At 32.9% G+C, this 19,169-nt stretch overlaps 1 protein-coding gene and 1 long non-coding RNA gene across 3 annotated transcripts; one reads left to right on the top strand and one right to left on the bottom strand.

Annotated features, from left to right (window-relative positions):
• Window positions 1–5,389: 5,389 nt before the first annotated feature.
• Window positions 5,390–7,989, bottom strand: LOC108330949 (uncharacterized). Of its 2 annotated transcripts, none has more exons than XM_017565550.2 (4): window positions 7,695–7,989; window positions 7,031–7,131; window positions 6,832–6,914; window positions 5,390–6,305 (listed from the first exon to the last, which is right to left on the bottom strand). In XM_017565550.2, the coding sequence occupies exons 2-4, from the start codon at window positions 7,114–7,116 to the stop codon at window positions 5,512–5,514; spliced, it is 963 nt and encodes a 320-aa protein (XP_017421039.1). In that variant the 5' UTR covers window positions 7,117–7,131; window positions 7,695–7,989; the 3' UTR covers window positions 5,390–5,511. The 2 variants fall into 2 exon arrangements, with proteins under 2 accessions (XP_017421039.1, XP_052731631.1); XM_052875671.1 differs by having other exon boundaries at window positions 7,031–7,105.
• A 6,139-nt stretch (window positions 7,990–14,128) lies between these two features.
• On the top strand, window positions 14,129–17,652 carry LOC108330967 (uncharacterized). Its single transcript, XR_001832337.2, has 3 exons — window positions 14,129–14,518; window positions 14,596–14,679; window positions 17,411–17,652. It is a non-coding gene; the product is annotated as an uncharacterized LOC108330967 (long non-coding RNA).
• The last annotated feature ends 1,517 nt before the right edge of the window (window positions 17,653–19,169 follow it).

Genomic DNA, 19,169 nt, shown 5'->3' with positions numbered 1-19,169 from the left:
GCAGCCAATGAAGTGGTTATTTGTAATTGTTGACGTATCATTGCGATAATATTGAAGTCTACACCAACCACATAATCATCTATATCTTCACGATCCAAATATGATAAATCTATTTCTTCTTCCATCTATATTTACTTAAACAAATATACATACTATAATTAAAATCATGCATTCATATATTCATTAAACATAATTCATATATACATTAATACATTCAACTAATCATTACAATTAAACAAAAATAAATAGCCTAACAGAAGAACAACATTTCATACATTTATTATGAACAACATACATATATATAAGAAATCAAATTGTTAATTATAATATTAATACCTCATATATTCAACCTCATAAAGCTACAAATAAGCACCACTCATTCCATATTCATATATTTATTGTAGCCAACTTATCTTCAACACTTACCTCTTGAAGACGTTCAAGACGTATAAAGAGTTGAAGCTGGATTAACCAATAAATTTCCAAAAATGCCAGGCAGTAGGATGTGTTCTCCAATCAGATTACCAATTTTTCCGTGTGTAGATGCTTAGGTCAAATCTCAATTTACAAAGGTATCACTCTAAAACAAACCAAACCTGCAAACATAAATATATGAGTTTATTATATAACAAAATACTTGTTCAATGCACATAAAGCTTGAAAAGAAGTTTGAATGTTACATTCAAATGTACCACTTCGCTGCCCTCATGCACGACAATCCCCCACTTTCACAACCAACCACACAACCACCTCTTTCCTACCAATGCAAGTGTATAAAAACTGGTTAACATCTCATACTGTGGAACTCATCACAATTTCCTTTCATTATGAACAAACAAAACAAAAGACCAATTAACACACATACAACACATCAATCACCTACTGGAATCAGAATAAACAAGGATAACTTTGCAAAGACTCCACGGTATTGACGAATGCATCAAACTCCTCTCAATCTCCAACTCCACTATATGTCATAACCTGCAACATTATAATAGCTTGTTAACAATTTTTCACAAACAACCATGTTCATGGTGACCTCATCAACATCCACCACCTTAACACCGTCGTCTTCTCTGACAACACCTCCACCAGCAACCACGGTCGTCTTCAACACCTTCACCAGCTAACCAAGCATGTAGTTATCCTTCATAAAACCTGCAACACAATGAAAACGTTAGGGGTGATGACATACAACGAACTCCTTCCACTGCCATGGCCGGATCAGTTCTCCGCCTCCTGCATGCACTACTTCATGGACCTCTGGATGTCCATCAAGGTTCTTCACGCCCACTCAACACCAACCATGTTATATATCAAATCACCCAATGGACGAAGCATGGAAGAACGATCAAGCTTGGTGGAGCACAATAACGCAACCCGTAACCGAATCCGCCTCTACACCACGCTCACCCAATAACCTGGAACCGAGTACAACCTTCAAGAACCGAATACACCACCCATCATTCCTATAACTTTGCAGCGTAACCGAATACGCAGTCCCGTAACCGAATACACTACATTCCAAAAAAAATTTCTGACAACGTCTGGAACCGGATCTTCAATCTTCATCTTCAACCTTTGCTTCTCCATCTTCATCTGCTCTTCCTGCTTCAACCTTTCCTTGCCCCACTTCAACACATCTTGACATTCTTCTAATGGCAACAACCAAGGTCCACGATCACCACACACCACTCTCTATTCGTGGTCTATATCAAAACGCTACATCCATGCCTCCAACCTGCAAATATTGAACAAACCTTACAACTACATTTACTAAACTGATCTATGTCATGCACCTCCGCTTGTCAATGCACTCAGCACACAAGAACGAACACTTCTCAACCAAAATGAACAGCTCAGGAATGATGAAGGACAGTAGAGATGAGATATATTGAGCTCAAATAATACACGAACCAACTTGCACTTAAGACACGAACCAAACATACACCAACCAAGCCTCATTTTAATAAATGGGCTTGGGTCTTCTACGGTCTTCAAAGCTGTTTGAAATTCAAACCAAACACTGTATTGCCAGGAATCTTTCCTGTGTTGGCTGTGCAGGTTGTGAAGGTTTGTGTAGTTGTGTCAAACCACAAAATCAGAGAATGAAATCTCTACATTCGTATCCTGCCAAAGCAACAAAGTTGGCCTGTTAAAGTGAACAAAATGCACTACTGAATAGATAAGCCAAAGCCACCCAGCCACAGTAACATACTCGTGATGTACGAAGCAATGTCTCAGATTAACGTGCATTATTATATATTTGCTCTGGAATCAATTATCACATGTAAGAATCAAATATGTTATTTTTCCCTCCTACCTTTTCTGGTATTATCAAATCTATTAAGGGCAAAAAGGACATTTGCTTTACAATTACCGCAAATCTTCTCATATATGCGAGTGACCATAAATTGACGTATCCCGCAAATTCACTCATATCTATCCTCGCAAATTGGCGGAAGCGAACACAACTTTACCTTCAATTCTGTCTTCACTAATCATTGGCTACAGTGAAATCCGTAGAAGCGGACACACGCTAAGTGATCAACTTGTGATGGAAAATGTTAAACCAATGACCCAATTTGGATAACACTAAATCTAACCTTAAATATTTATTAACTTTAATTTAAATAATCAATAAATTCAAAAATTATCTAATTTGAAATTTTTTAATTTTAATTGTTATAACTTTTTACTGCAAACTAATTTTAAAATAATAAAAATTTACATTACACTATAAAAAATTTTAACTTAAATTTAATCATTTTCAATAAATAAAATATACATTTCAAAATATTTATTAAAAGAAATTTTTTTTATAATACTCAAACTTCTTACAATTAAAAAACAAAGTTGCATAAAAGATCCAAATTATATTTTTATATTTTTTCCAAATAATTGTTAATTTTTTTTCTATTTTATAAATTTCAATTAAAAATAAATAAATAAAAATGGATTATAAACACTTCACTAATAAAATAGTAATAATAAATAAATAAAAATGAGATTATAAAGCCTCATTAATAAAATAAAAAGAATAACAATAAAAGAAATAAACACCTCACTAATAAAATAATAATAATAAATAAAAAGAATGAAGTTATAAACATCTCACTAATAAATAAAACAATAAAAATAAATAAAATAAAATAAAATAAAAATAATAACACTAAAATAAAATAAATAATATTAAAATAAATTTAGAATTCCATTACCTTAAAACAACTTGTCTAAGTAAACTTTTAGTTTTTCAATAGATTAAATAATTTCTCTAAACTAATTTTGAATGTTGACTAATAGAGAAAGAAAATGAAAAAGAAGAAAAATTACAAAGAAAGATTGATAGATACAACTACCAAAATTTTCTTATTTCATTTCTCCTCTTAACCTTATATAGAAATTTATATTATTATTTTAATATTATTTTTTTCTATATATTCACATGTAATAGTAAAATCATCATTTACTATTTAAATATTATAATAGAATTTTATGGTATTTGATAAAAGACTTGTTGATCTTTTAGAAGAATTGTTCTTCGTACTAAATATGAAAATGATATTTCTTATAACAGATCTCTAAATATAAATTTGAACAGTTTCAGTGAATAATATTACTTTAATAACATGCTGAAAATTTTGAGTTTGATCCAACTGTTAAATAAACTTGAATCAAATTGTTAATGAAATAACTCCGAAATAGAAAATAAGTGACATTAGTTCAAAAAACAAAAAAAAACACATCTTTAAATGAAAATCCTGACTATTAAAATTATTTCTCTTTATATAAATCTTTAATTATAAATCTCACCGGTCATAATGAAAAATTATATTTCAATAATATTTTATAAAAAATACAATCTTCATAATTTTATCAAGACAATTTAGAAGTAGAAATTAGTTGACACTTCAAAATTATCATTTAATTTTTACAAAACTTTTTTTTTATAATTTATTTATAAAAACATATTTAAATAAGAAACTAAAATATAGTTAACATAACAAAAAAAGAGAGAGGAATGTTACATGAAATAACTTCATCTACAGGAAGAGGGTATTACGAAGAAATACAATGCATATAGGTCTAATGATGGTAATAATAATAAATACATAAAAAGAGATCACGGGAGGAAAAGGGCCAAAAATATGATATCAAATTAAAACTTTTTAAAATAAAACCAGATTTTAAAAAATAAATAACAATTAAAAGGATAAAAAGACGATTAATCCAAATAAATAAAAGGTTTAAACCTTCCTATTTTTTTCGGTTTTTCTCATTTTGATCTTCTATTTTTTAGAATTCCCAATTGAGTCCTTAAAAGTGCTAATTTGAATCAATTGAACCCCTACCGTTAAATTTACTTAACAGGATTAAAAATATTTTAAAAAAAATCATCCTTCATTACAAGCACCACCCAAAAATCCTATGTATTTTTGGCAAAGCCCCTATGTATTTTTGTGAAGGAGCAACATCAATGGCGTTTTCTAGAAAGAAGCAACAACAATTCAGATTTTTTTCTGAAAAGTAATTTTTTATTAAAACCAGCCGAAATGAGGGTTTTTCTGGATCTGAAATATTCACATCACCTCTTTGGCACATCCAAAAAGTAAGGATTTTAAACATAATAACACTGCGATGTTACGATAATCCAATCCCAAAATTGGTCACCATTGCCACAAGATGTATACCAAACACAGTAGATTGGGCTAATTTATGATAACACTTTGAACGATGAAACAACAAAATCAACTGAAAGATAAAGAAAAGAAAACTTGTTCTTATCATAAACCAGATTCATTGTGTTTTATTACAGTAAGAATTATCAGAGCACACAAACTTTTTTAAGAAAAAACAAACAACGCAAAAAAAGAGTAGGAAGTAAACAACAACATTGGATGATTCACAGGAAGAAAAAGCACCGGCAGTAAGAATTACCAGAAAATTCTATTATTAAATCCTATTTCAGAAATCCTATTATTAAAATCTAATCTTTTAAGAAATGCCACGTATAAAGCTTTCAGCATGTCACGTCTAAAATTTTTGCCACGTCAATCTTCCACTTCATCAAAAACTTAACTCAGTTAACCAAATTTAACGACAAGAGTCCAATTGATTCAAATTAGCACTTTTTAGGACTCAATTGAAAATTCCAAAAAATAAAGGATCAAAATGGGAAAAATTCACAAAAATAAAGACAACTAAAGGGTTTAAACCTAAATAAAATAATGACAACCATCACCCTCTTTGATGTCATATATTATGAAGAACAAAAATATTTCCTCAGTCCAAAAACAAAAGTACAAATATTAATGAGTTTATGATCCAAAAAGGAACTACCATTTAAGACAGCCACAAAATCTGCAGTCCGCGTTTACTCGTCTAACAATTGAAAAAAAAATTACCGATCAATATATAAACTATTCTAAAGCATTAACAAGCATGTACTGTACAAAGATAAAACAAAATCATAAGCCTAACTTCTGCATTAATGAGAAAACGTTTATATATTTATCTCTTTCTTGCTTTCCTTCTTCTCGACTCTGCCTTTTGCCATTTCTTTGTAGGAACCAATTTACTCTTTGGTTTCAATTTTAACTCGGGCGAGAACTTGTAATTTGGATCTCTCATACGCGCTTGTATGTCCTTGAAAAACTGAATATTTAGTTGTTTAGGCCCTCCTTGTCTAAGCTCTTCATATTCTGGTCCTGAAACAACATTTTCAAATGCTCCTATTAGAATATCTATATCGCTCATAACCTCCCACGCATTAGTGTACCTTCCATCTGGACCTTTCTTTAATTTCTTTAAGGCATTCTCAACAGCAATCTTCCTAGCTTGCTTTCCTGGTGACAACTCCTCAGGTTCTTGTTCAGCTTTCAACATCTCTGAGATGGTTCTGTACTTAGGAACTTCATCAAACTCAAACAATTTATCTATGTACTTGTCACTACTTTCATTTGGGTAAGCTTCTGTAGGAATATCCTCATCACTATCCATTTCATCACCAGTCCACAGTGTCTTCTCTTCATCACTGCCAGACCAGACACTTCTTAACTCATCACTGTCATCTGCATCAATCAAGTCAGAATGCTTTTTAGCTTCCAGTCTTGCTTTCTTTATCTCCTTATCTAGATTACTCTTAGAACCCATTTCTTCATCGTTTTCATCCTCACTTCCTGTCCATAGAGTGTTATCTTCATCCATCTCCTTTGCCCAGGCTTTCTTAAATTCTTCATCTCCTGGTCTTCCACGGCCAAAGAGATCATAGCCTCTACGTGTGTCACGTGCATATGATCTTAATCCTACAAATCCAATTCATTAGCTCAAAGGAACTGATATTATATAACCGATACTAACTGAATGTGTGAAGCCTACAAAGAAACCCTCTTGTGAAGATTAAATTCCATGTTTTACTAAAAACAATGTCCATAAGATAAAAGCAATAAATGAAACTAAGATCTAGAGAAATGAATGAAAAAGAATGTTTTTTTCCTTTTCATTTGCTATGTTTAAAGAAGACATGAATCCCGCTCATGATATTATACAAATAATTTACCAATAGATAACTTTAAATGACAACTGATCCAAGATTTTACATGGGAAAGAATAAATATACATTCCAAAGTCCTCCTCACCTAAAGGAAATAAATAGATACATTTTATTTAGTGCATAAAATCAACAAATGGTTTCAGCAATTAAATTAAAACAGGAATGTTGTTTTCTATCAGAAATTCAGTGATGAAATTATCCAATCGTACTTTGAATTACCACCCTAGCATAACCAGTTCAAGCCGGCACCGGTTAAAAAATTTCTAACGCAAGATTACCTTGAAAGTTCAGCAAAGAACCACTTTTGCAACAATGTTGTAGTACGCTTGGACCTGAATCATAAAAATAAAATGCTTTTGACCTGAAACAGTACCAGAGATGAGTTAATTCAGCTATTGTGACAAAAAAATATCTAGTACTTCAAGAAAATATAAATCACCAAACCGGCACAATGATAGAAGGGAAAATAATCCTAACCTTTGAGAGAGTGGTAGACAATGTGACTTTGCAACCCTTAGAAGAGATGGAAAGAGACTATTGTAGGAGAATGACCTACATCCCATCAGGAAGAACTAGATCTGTCATCAATATTTTCTTCAGACCACGACATTTGGCCACAATTAAAAAGGAAGAAATAATTAAAAATAAATATAATACTAGGCAGTCCATGGCACAATTTTCAAAATTAAAATCACGGGTGCTATCTTTCAAGGCATGTTTGGATGAAACCATTGGTTAAGTTTTTTGCAGAATGGAGCTGACATTTTGTCAAATAGATTGAGGGCATTGCAGTTAAACCACTAAATCCCACATTTTCAGTAACAAGAATGGGCCCATTGTAGTACATTCTTCAACTGAGAAAACAACCAACAAATAGCAACCTAAATGCGAAAGGCCACCGCAATGCAGCAAGCACAAACTAATTAAAATAGCAGATACAACACAACACACATCGAGAGAACCACACACACCAGCGAACATGAAGGCCAAAAGAAAAATCAACTCGGAAAAACCAGATTGTTCAAATAGGTGCTTGTACAAGCACGTTAACAGCGACTCAACAGAAAAGCAAGAACAGAGCAAACGCATTATCTGATTATACATCATTATCCATTGCAAATAAACTCAGGTAAATTTGAACCTTGAAAGGGGGCAAATCCTTCTCTGCTGCACCTCCGAAATCTATCACGAATTAGGGTTCAGATGTTGGGATGATCTGCTAGGGCTCGGTCCGGCGACGAAACCAGTGGTGCAACGGTTGCGAAGGCCAGAAACTCAAACAAAAAAATTATCTTTCAACCTACAAATTATTTCTTTCAACCTAAAATAAACCAAATGAATACAATTTGATTTCAATTAAAATATAGAATGAAAAGAGAATTAATGATTACAAAATTTCACTATCAAAAGGGACCTGGTTTTACATTTTTTTTTTAAGTTTAATGGTCCTCAATCGATGATGTTTAATCAAAGTGGTCTTATTTTTTAAAATTATTTTTTATAAATCTTTCAATTTGTGTAAAAACAGTTACTCTTTTTTGTTTATGGTCTTAAAAATTTAAGGGTACAAATGTCCTTCATCAAAACTGAATCAGGTGTCTAACTATTAATTACGTGGCTCGCTGAGATTAATTATTCTTTACCTTAATCAGAGTTTATGTTGAAGTCAATTATCCCTTATCTTAACTAGAGTTTTAGAAAATCTTGACTTGTATCTTCTCTTCTCGAACAAACCCAGCAACATGGGTTCTTCGTCGCGCAATGAGATACCCTCCTCCTTCTTCTCCTTTGTTTGTGGATTGGCATCACTGAGAACCTTTCTTCTTTCCTTCTTCTTGTTCTAGTTGTGTTCGTATTGTTCAAATTAGGGTTCTATTTTTTGAATTCTTATCTCACGACGTTAGGTTTTCTTCCTTAGATTGTGTTTCTGTTTTGTTTTATTTACAGGTTGGTGGCACAATGGTTGGGGTTCTTCGTGATCTTATGATTTGAGAACTTTAGGATTTTCGTTTGGGGGTTGAGGGTTCTGATTTGAAAATTTTCTGTCTCTTGTTTCTCCTTTGCATATTGTTAATGCGATTTGGGGTCAGGATTTTCAAATTGAGGTTTTGTTTTCTGATTTCACGTTTTAGAATTATCTTCAATTGTATTATGATCTTGCACTTTTGAGGTTTTTGGAATTTGCCATCTTGCATTTTTGGTTCTGTTTTTGAAATAAAACTTTGATGGTGAATTGCTTCTAACCTAATTGTAATTTCCTTTAACCTTAACTTTAACTTTTCCAAATCATTAACTTTTATGTTTAAAATTTACACCTCAATTGATATCAAAGTGCCACCAATCAATAACTAGACATCTCATCCAGTTTTGCCCAGGAGACCATTGTACCGTTAAATTTTTAAAGTCGTAAGTAAAAAGGACTAACTTGAACTGAAATAACTAACTTGAAACGTTTTTACACGAGACATTTGTAAAAAAATTTTAAAAGATAAGACCATTTGGAACAAACAGATCAAAATAGATATTAAGTATTCTTTTTAAAAGGAGTAGATCTAACAAAAAAGAAAACAAACGGACAAAATGTTTAATATTTTTCTAGTATCTTATTTATTTCATGTTATTGGATCGGGTGTGGTGATTTTATTAAATTTTTTTTATGATTATAATAGTTTAATATGGCATCCAAAAATATTGTTTAATAAACATAATAAGTAATATTTACATTTTTTTAGTGAATATATTATTTATATGCATAAATAATATATATATATATATATATATTAATTCAATGAATTAATTAAAAAAAATTAAGTTTATTTAAGGTGTAAGTTAAAAAACACTTAATGATATACCTATTAAAGTTTAAATTAATTTATAGTTAGAAGTATGATTTTGAGAATTTAAATGAGAAAAAAGAAAATAGACAAATGAAATAAAAGTGCATATATTTTTATTGATCTGGTGAGTCTCATTTAGTTTAATGAATACTACAAAAAAAAATTTATATTTATATTTTCATGTCGACGACAAGAGATATATAAGCAGTACGCTTTCCGCGTGTAGTAAACCCTACCCGTGCTTGAAAATCATATCAATACCATCATAGTTAAAAGAAAAATCTAGAGATAGCTATAATTAAACAATGGAACAATATATAATCAAGGATCACCATTAATAGTCTTGTCTTTATCATCTTCAAAATCCAATTTCACAATAAAAGTATTCACCTGGTCAAACCTTAAAATAAAAAGTTGCCTTATATTTTAAGTTTTTCACTGTGAATAAATATACTTTTTAATTAAAATTTTATAATAAAACATTTTTTTCGGAGTCTTTTACGTAAAAATACTTCCTATGTGAACTTAGAAATTAGTACAAATATCTCATTTAATTATGTAACATAGGTTAAGGTTACAAGAAAAAATGTAGCGTATCAAAAATATGATGAAATTTTTAATCAATATATTGTTAAAAAAATTAAATATAAATAATAATAATTATTATTATAAGAATAAGACAAAAATATAATAACAAAATATTTGTAAGGTCAAACAAATAATAATAATAATACAGGACAAAACTATAAATAAAGTAAACTAAAAAAATTCGAGTTAGTAAAGCATTAAATTTAGAGAAAATATCCATATTACATAAGACAAAAAAAAATATTATTTGCTTTTCCTTTCAAATATAATATGTCAAATTGATTGAGTGTGGTAAAAGATTTTTAAATTTTTAAATATTGTCAACATTAATGTTTTAAAAGATAATATATAAATAAAGTTGTAAAGTTTTATATTTGTTGTGTCTTTTCCTTATACAAATACAAATAGGTCTTATTTATTAATGGAGAGTTGCTCCCTTCACTTAAGTGTTCCCTACGTCTTTTCAGTATTTTTTTTATTTCAAAAATACCTTACACCTCCCCCGTTATTTTTAATATAACTATCCTATGTTTCTTTAATAGTATTTTGAAGTTCACCCTGCACATAATTTAATGAACAGACTAATTTAAATTAAGAGTTTAATCTCCATACATACACTCTGTGATTCGATTAAATATAAACTATTAATGAAATTATCACAAAATTACGTGTAGTTGTAGTAGTAGCAGTGTTGACATCCAATTTGCAATTGAAATAAGTTCATTGCATTTAAATTGATTAAAAGCGAAAATAAGACAGTGACTTGGGTGGTATTGGTATCCCAAACATTAATGTGATGATCGTATGACCCAGTGACGAACAAACCGGTGTTAATGGGATACCATATGGCTGTGGAAACGACATATTTGTGGGCCTGTTGGTGCTGCTTGTCAATGACAAATAAGAACCTGTGTTTGCAGAAGGCGGTGGAAGCTTCAGAAGTGGCGGATCGTTGAACGTCATAGACGGCTACAGAGGCATCGGAGGTGGCAAAGAGCATATATGATGGAATCTTGCCTCGCGTACCTTCTTCAGTGTTTTCTTTTTGTATTTTTACATTTTATTGTATACGTGTATCAGCTTGCAAGGAGCATGAGTTATTATAAATACCAACTCCTCTCTTTGTAATGGTCACTTTTGAGATTAATGAGAATTGAATTTATTCAATCAGAAATTATTCTCTCTTGAAAGTCAGGCTAGAGAGTCCAAGGACCTCCTTTAGCCACCTTCCAAGCACATTTCCCTCCATTTTCATTTTCTTCAATTATCATGGTGCTTCTCTCTCATTCACGCTGGTCCAATTCTTCGCTGTCCCCTCTAACGCACATCAGTGCTCCAAGCTGCCTACACCTTCAGCAGCCACGCGTCCTCTTTCACATCATCAGCGCATCACTCTTCTCTTTTTCACTCGCACATCCTCATTTTCACACTTCGTCTTCTCGCGAGAACATTTTCCTCTCGAGAGGATCTTCGTGTCTGAAGTTGTTCATCATCACGGTAAACCTTCTTCACTCACAGACTTGCCCTCTACCTTCATTTCTCACCTATCATCCTCTCCAAATCTCGTGTTGCTCTCCATTTTTCGAGTTCCTAAACCCTAGAACACCTATTCCTTAGGTTTTCACCATTTCCTTTCGATTTGACCAGTTAAATCCTCTTTTACTCCGTTTAAACACATTTCCACCGATTGATCTTCGATTTCACCGATTAAACCTCCATTCACACCGATCAATCGGTCCAGAATAGGTCTCCTTCTTCTTTTAGGGTTTCTATCGAGTTTATTCTCTGTTTCGAGTTTTTCTCGGTTTCCTTCGAGCCAACTCTCGATCTAGAGCTCCGTCTACATTCTGATGCGTATTTCTTTGTCGGAGAAGCTTCGAGGAGGTCCGGTTCGTGTTTGCGCAGCTTCAATCGGCCTCTCCTTGGAGGCTCTTCCATCAATATACCTTCCCTCTGTCGAATCAATCTGATTTGACGGTGAAATTGGAAAGCGTGGAAAGAAGGCGGGGATTTGAATTGACGGTAGTAGAAGGAGAGTGAGAGGAAAATACCCTACACTTTTCTACTATCTTTAACATAGCTATCACTCAACATTGAAATATGAAGAAGGCCATATGTGAAAGCACCAAAATCAACAAAGGCACCAAATGGCTGGAGAGTATTTACTTAATTGATTGAGTGTTGTGGACGAATATTGACATCTATTTGCCCTTCAACGGATGTAGATATCCGTGCACGAATGTTGACATCCGTTTAAGAATTTAATGCATACTCACATCTATTTAAATATTACTAAAGGGCAAAAGAGGAATGAGGAGGTGTAGAGAGTAGTGTAGGGTGGTGGAGGGAGTAACTCTCTTTTATAGATATAAAGAGCATAAAACACTACTACAAAAGAGTGCAAACACAACGTTTTTTTTTTCTACATAGACAACACTAGGGATGGAAAAAAAATCGCGCCCGCGGATAAAATCCACGATGGGTAGTTACTACCTGTCGATATTTATTACCCGTTGGTAATGAGTAGCAGATATTTTAATATCCGCTTCTAAACGGGTCGAATATTGGTATTATACTATCCGACCCGCAAATACCTATTACCCGCAAATAATAATAATAATAATTTAATTTATATTTTCTAAAATTATTTTTTATTACTCTTAAATAAAAGGAAAAACATTTCAATTAAAAATTACTTAACCCTAATTAAAAATCCCAATTGCCTAATTATTTGATCTCTCAAAAACTTTATTTAGAGTTTTTTTCCGAATCTCTTCTCTTTTACATTTATCGCGAGCAAACCCAAAAGCTTCAAGCTTCTTCTTTATTCTCTATCTCCTTCCCTTCGTGCTTGCGCAAGGAGGGAGATTTCCTCTCCTTCACGATTTTGGGATTGCGTTTTCTTTATTTTTCCTCTGCAGGTGGTTACGAAATATTGGAGGTTCTTATTCGGGATTGAGAGTTTTAAAATTGGAAATTTAAGGTTGTTGATGCTCGTAATTTAGGGTTAGGGTTCTTGCGATTGGGGTTTTTCCTAACTTTGTAGCGAGTTTGGAGTTTATGATCTTCTTTTGTGGTTTGAGAATTTTTTGGATTCTTGGTCTTGTAGTGTTTTGGGGTTTTCCCTGCATTTTTTATGATCTTGGGGCTCTATGCTTGTAATTTTGATCCTTCAAATTGGGGTCACTTTAAAATTTAATTAAAAAAAATTAAATTTTAATTTATATTTAAATTAATTTGTATTATATTATATATATATATATATATATATTATAATTTTATTTTAAAAATGTATAAAATATTTTTTAAAAAATTTTGTGGGTATTTGCAGACACCCACGTGTTTTAAAATATTCGTGAGTATTTTTTAAGTGGGTACCTAGGCGGGTAGCGGACAGGGTGCAGGTTGGATTTTCGTTTTGAAGGACTGATTGCGGGTAGACACTACTCGTGCTCGACTCGACCTGTTGTCATCCCTAGTGTTGTTTATGTGAGCGTTGTTTGTTAATAGACATAGACAAAGCTTCTAAAAAAACATTATCTATTGTTAGGTACCAATAGAAAACGCTTTTCTAGATATAACTTATTTAAAAAAGTGCGTTCTATTCTCAGCCAGCAACAAACAACGCTTATTTAAAAAAGTGCTATCTATTGGTAGCTAACAATACATAGTGCTTATTTGAAAAATGATGTTTATTCTCAACCACCAATAGACAACGTTTTTCTAAATTAGCGTTGTCTATTGGTGACTGAGAATAAACATCACTTTCTCAAATAAGCGTTCTCTATTGGTCCAAATTTATTTTAAAAAGTATTTTTTTAATTTTTTAATAAACATCGGCTTTTCAAACCTGTCCTATCACTACAAGAAAACTGGCATTTATATACGGATAATTATATACAGATCTGTGAAATGGACTTACATACGGAATAATCCGTATATAATGGGGAAAAAATATTACACACGGATTATCAGTATATAATATCGGTGTGTAATATTGGCGCGTGTTGGCGGGAACTTTGCCAAGGATATGTCTGTATGTAAGACCGTATGTAAGTAGAAAAAATATTTACCCCCTGATATTTCATATGGATATGGAAATAATGATTAATTAAAAAATAAAAGTAAATAATATAATCTGATTAGAAGACTCTTCTCAAACTTTTCTCCCACCCTCCCTCGAGCAAACTTTGTCCCCCTTCTCGAGCCCTAGCCTCTTTCTCGACCCCTCTCACTACATCAATCCATCATTCTCAATCACTGCAACCACTATTCTCGAGGCCTAGCTTGTCGCACTCGTTCTTGTGTTGTCAACCTCGCTGAGCCTTCTTCTCCCTTATCGACCCTTCTTGTTTGTGCTACTATTCTTCTTCGTTCTGTGTTTCTATTCAGTCGAAGGACCATTCTCCTCCGTCATTGGAACCGTAGCTGTCGTTTTCCCTCAATCGAACCAGAGTCGTGTCCCTATTGGAACCCTCGTTGTGTGGTAGTGAAACCCTCATAGTGGCAGTGTGGTTGTTGTTGCAGAGTTCTTGAATTTGTAAGTAATGTTAATTAATTGCAAAATACGTTAATTTATGAAACCCTAATCTCATTTTTTTGTGACGTCCATACAAGTCCTAAAGTGGTTGAGCAATCTGGGATACTTCATTGGGAAGGCTTAAGTGTTGTAGAGTCAAGCAAAAGATCAATCGAAGCAAGGTATGTTTGTTGGTGACTTTTCCCCTCTCTTGTTTTGTTTGTTCCATGTGTGTATGGTGTGCTTGTCCTGTCTGTGGTCTGATTTCTTAGGTCTCCACTAACATATGTTCAGTAATATGTGCTTTCGGCAAAACTGTGGTTATATGTTCTATTTTATTCGGTATTTAATGAGTTGTACATCCTGTGATTTGCTTATGATGTTCTTCATGATTAGAAATGGTTACATTTGATTTGCTACTGTGGAGGATTTATAAGCGGTTTGAGTTTTCTTTGTTAAAATGTCTTTTCCATTATATTATTGTTCATGAGCCCTGGATAAATGGACCAAAGTGATCGAATATAAGAAATACTTTTTTTTCGTAAATATTTATGCTCTGACTTGTGTTTTTGACCAAGCTTCTGGCATAGTGTGGCATAGTGTTAAGAGAGTTTGATGCTAGAGAAATCATTTAGACAACTCTTGATTAATATTGATTTGTTTTATAATATTGAATATTTAGTTATCCCAAAAAGAATTGTAATCTAAGAAACCTTGAGATTAGTTTTTCGAATGCCATTATGGTAGTTTGATGAATTAGAGGTATAGATTGGTTGACCCTTAATCAAGTGGTTGTTCTCATGCTTCAAATTTGTTTTGTACTTGTGTTGTGGGCAGAAATTGTGTCAAATATTCTAGTTGTGTTTGATCTGTACTAGGATGACATTATGTCACATGACCCGATCCCTTTCAAACTCCTTCAAAGACTAAACTTTATGGCCCTTGTGCTCATTATGCATTATTGTGCAGTTTATGTCTTAAATTTAGTTATGCATTAGTTCTTTTTTGGTGTACTTATTTTAAGCACTAATGTGTGAAATGGAATAGTCATTGGGATGAAATTATTACTTTCACATTTTTAAGATGTAACATGGGGGAATAAATTTTATAGAGTTCGATATTTACTCTTGATCTTGAAGAATATGTTTTATGCTACTAAAACTATTTAATATGAGAAGGTTGAAGGTGAATGATGGAACATTTAGAGAATGGACATTTTCTCATAGCTACGAATAAATATAATAGTCAGTTATAGACTCTTGTTTGTTACATTATTGATTTCCAAACGCGTTGAGTCATTCTTAAATTGTAATTGCTAAGGATTAATTTGATCAAAGAAAATTTAACTTTAACTATTAAATGAGCTAATATAATGCATGGTATATTACTTTTAAGAGATAATATTGTTTTTATCCTAGAATACATATAGTAAAAGGGTTTGTCATTGATTGTAAGGGACGTCACAATGACCACCAAACACAACCAATCCAAAAATTCCACTTCAGTTGAAACCTTGTTTTGAATAACTAAAATCAATTATCTCCAACACGCACATTCTTAATATTTATGCTTCTGTTATGTAGCCTAATTAGGGGCTTCCTTAGGCACAACCTCACCATAATTAATGCTTCATCTCTCATAGGTCAAGTTGGTGTTAGTTTCACATGCATCTACCCTTACTTGAATATAAGTTAGATGAACAAACTATTAGGGATTCTCCCAAATTGCATTCCCTTTCATGCCCTTACCAGCCTTAGTCATGCCAACACCACTATCAATGATAGTGAATGTGTTGTTCGTCTTGTCAAGAATAATGTGGATGAACAACTCTGGCTGAGCATCAAGCTTGCTCTTGTCAATAAGGCTCTCAAATCGAATTTTGTCCAAAGCCTGTACAGGTAAAACATGCTAGAAATCAAATATAAACAAAACTCCAGTCAAGATTAAAAATAATGTTATAGGTTTATACATAATTAAAAACTAACTATCATACATGAGCATGTATCTTAAAGATTGTTATCTTTATTTTGTTTAAGTAATTTATGTATGCCTTCTTTTTTCTGGTTTGTTGTGAACTAAGCTTAAATTTTACCTGACACAGATAGACTAAAGGCTGAATAAAATTATTATAGTACTTATTGGCTTTGTGACAACTGAATAAATTCATTGTCTTGTTTTTATAAATAATCTATCTTTGAAGCCTGTTATTTTCTTTGTTTCTATATATGCTTAGATTTACAAACAAATTCAATCACCAATGACACGAAAACAATTTTTAGATTATTCCATTTGCTTAACGTTGTATTTTTTGTTGGAATCTTATTTGTCCTCTATTGTCACTAACAAGGAAGGGTTTTTAGAACATGATAGTCTGTGTTCTGTTGGCACTCATGGAATTTAGGTTTGAGATCAATTCAACCTTCATAGCTAGTTCTGATAGTTGTTTTCAATTGATACATACACCATCTTCAGTGTATTACTAATGAATTAAGAGATCTCTAGCATTTGCAAGTAATTTTGTAATGACTCACAACTATTAGGATAAGTGTTGACTTCTAATAGTAGGTTTGAGTCATACTTGGTTCGAAAAATTTATCATGTAACTTTTCTTAATTCTTAATATGAACATTAATAAAGATATCCCCCTTCATAAAATATCTATTTAAATTTTATTAGTTTTGTATTTAAGTTCGGATTTATCAAGCAAAAGATATACAAAAGGACACGTCCAACTATGTTTATTTAAAAAGAAAAGAGTTATTTCAATTACATTGATGTCTTAAACCTCTCATGGTTTTATAGCCATGTAGTTACTGTTACTTCTTCTTCATCATCTCTATTATATTGTACTCTTGTACACCTCTATCGCTACTGGTCCATTTTATTAGCAATGTGATGTTATCTCTTTTGCAGTTGCACTTGGTACCTGTAATCCAGTATACAACAAGGTTCTTTTGACAATCAACCAAAGGTCATAGTAAGACCTGAACCAATAAATAATTGTACTTATGCAAATGTAGGCTTATACAACTGTACCTAAAATATTAGGAGGGTTATTTAGTTATTTAAATATTGATTTTTTGTATTAAAATTTTTTAGCAAAACAATTAAACACATCAACCATTGTGTAGCATAATTTGTTTTTTCTTTAACTATGTTTGGTTGTAGTTAAAGTTTTAGCTCAACATATGAGCTTTAAAACAACGTTGTAGGTTGGCCAATATCCTTATATATTCAAAGCTTAAAACAATATTGTACATAGTGATTTACATGTACAAAAAAAATTGTAAGATAGAGTGATGAGGCCCAATTTAACTTGTTAGTCGTTGCTAGGACTCGGGTTCAATCCCCAAATCCTTGACAACGACACTAAAAACTTTTGAGGCTGCAGTCCTCCTTGTATGAACATCTCCCTGCATACACTTAGACACAACTAGGCTAAAGCCACAAATTAGTCCAAATAAAAGTGAAAATCTATTTACAACAAAAGAGTTAGTTCTATATACAAAATCAAGTCTACATAAGTTAGAAACCTCACAAAAGTCTAGTATTGACACGAGTCCCCGGCAACGGCGCCAAAAACTTGTTAGCTCAAAAAATACTTGTTGGGCTCGATTTCGGCAAGTGCACCGAATCGTTCAAGTAATAAACCGGTAAGACCTGATATCGTTTTCCCAAGAGACTCGTAATACTAGAGAATTGTGCGATTAACAACTCATATAGACTCAATAACATAACATCAATATACAGAACAAGTGCAGGAATGTAAATTCATATATAATTACAAGGTTGGACTTTGGTATTGAAGACACTTGGAAATGGAAAAGACTAGAAATGCTATGAAATGACATTGTTAAGGCTGGTTTTCACCAATGCACTCTTGTGTATAACCAATTTTATCTCCTCTCTATCAATTTACTAAAGTCAATCCACTAAAACACTCTAGCCCTAATTCCTTAGGTGAAAGAGCCTAGGTTTTCCTTATCAAACCCCAATTCCTTGGCAATCTAACAAGCAAAACCCGCATTAAAGAGCTAGGATCTAAGACAACATGTGAATCATCTTCCATTCCTAGAATCAATGACCCACAAGGACTCCTATTTTAGTTCCAGGTTTCATCTTACGTTCCCATAATCCATAAAACCCCAAAATCAAGCCATGAACGTTCCCATTACATGCAAGCTTTAAGATAGGAAACAAGAATACTAGCAATTGATAGAAAAGGCATATATATATTCAAATCATTCAACAATTACACAAGAATTCAAAGGTTACAACTAATCCCAACAAAGATGGGTTTGGTTCTCCATTTCCATGGAGAACCCTAAAGCTTACAAGATGACCATGGAAGAAGATGAAGAACCCAAGAGGAAGAAGGGAGTGTTCCCACGAACCCTAGCAGTCCTCCAAGCTCTCCTCTGAGTGAAATCGCGCCTCCAAATGACCAAAGACCCAAACCCCTTCGCGTTTCTGGGTTAAATAAGCTGGATCTGAGACATCAGCAAAAGTCGCGCCCGGGCGCCCTCTCAGTCGCGCCCGGGCGCGAGCCTCTCGGAAAAAGTCGCGCTTGGGCGCCCCATTTCTCACGCCCGGGCGCAAGCTTCTCGCAAAAAGTCGCGCCCGGGCGCCCCTTTTTCACGTCCGGGCGTGACCAGCACACAAAACTGGCACC

Source organism: Vigna angularis, chromosome 4 (assembly GCF_016808095.1).
Source record: "Vigna angularis cultivar LongXiaoDou No.4 chromosome 4, ASM1680809v1, whole genome shotgun sequence".
Lineage (NCBI taxonomy): Eukaryota > Viridiplantae > Streptophyta > Magnoliopsida > Fabales > Fabaceae > Vigna > Vigna angularis.
This window is presented reverse-complemented; position numbering and strand designations above follow the sequence as displayed.

What these genes read in the sequence shown, in the direction of transcription:
- LOC108330949 (XM_017565550.2), bottom strand. Translation starts at nt 7,116, where the DNA reads ATGGGATGTAGGTCATTCTCCTACAATAGTCTCTTTCCATCTCTTCTA. An exon ending in TGTCTACCACTCTCTCAAAG is followed by an intron (nt 6,915 to 7,030) that starts GTTAGGATTATT and finishes GTACTGTTTCAG; the next exon opens with GTCAAAAGCATTTTATTTTT. An exon ending in TTCTTTGCTGAACTTTCAAG is followed by an intron (nt 6,306 to 6,831) that starts GTAATCTTGCGT and finishes TTGGATTTGTAG; the next exon opens with GATTAAGATCATATGCACGT.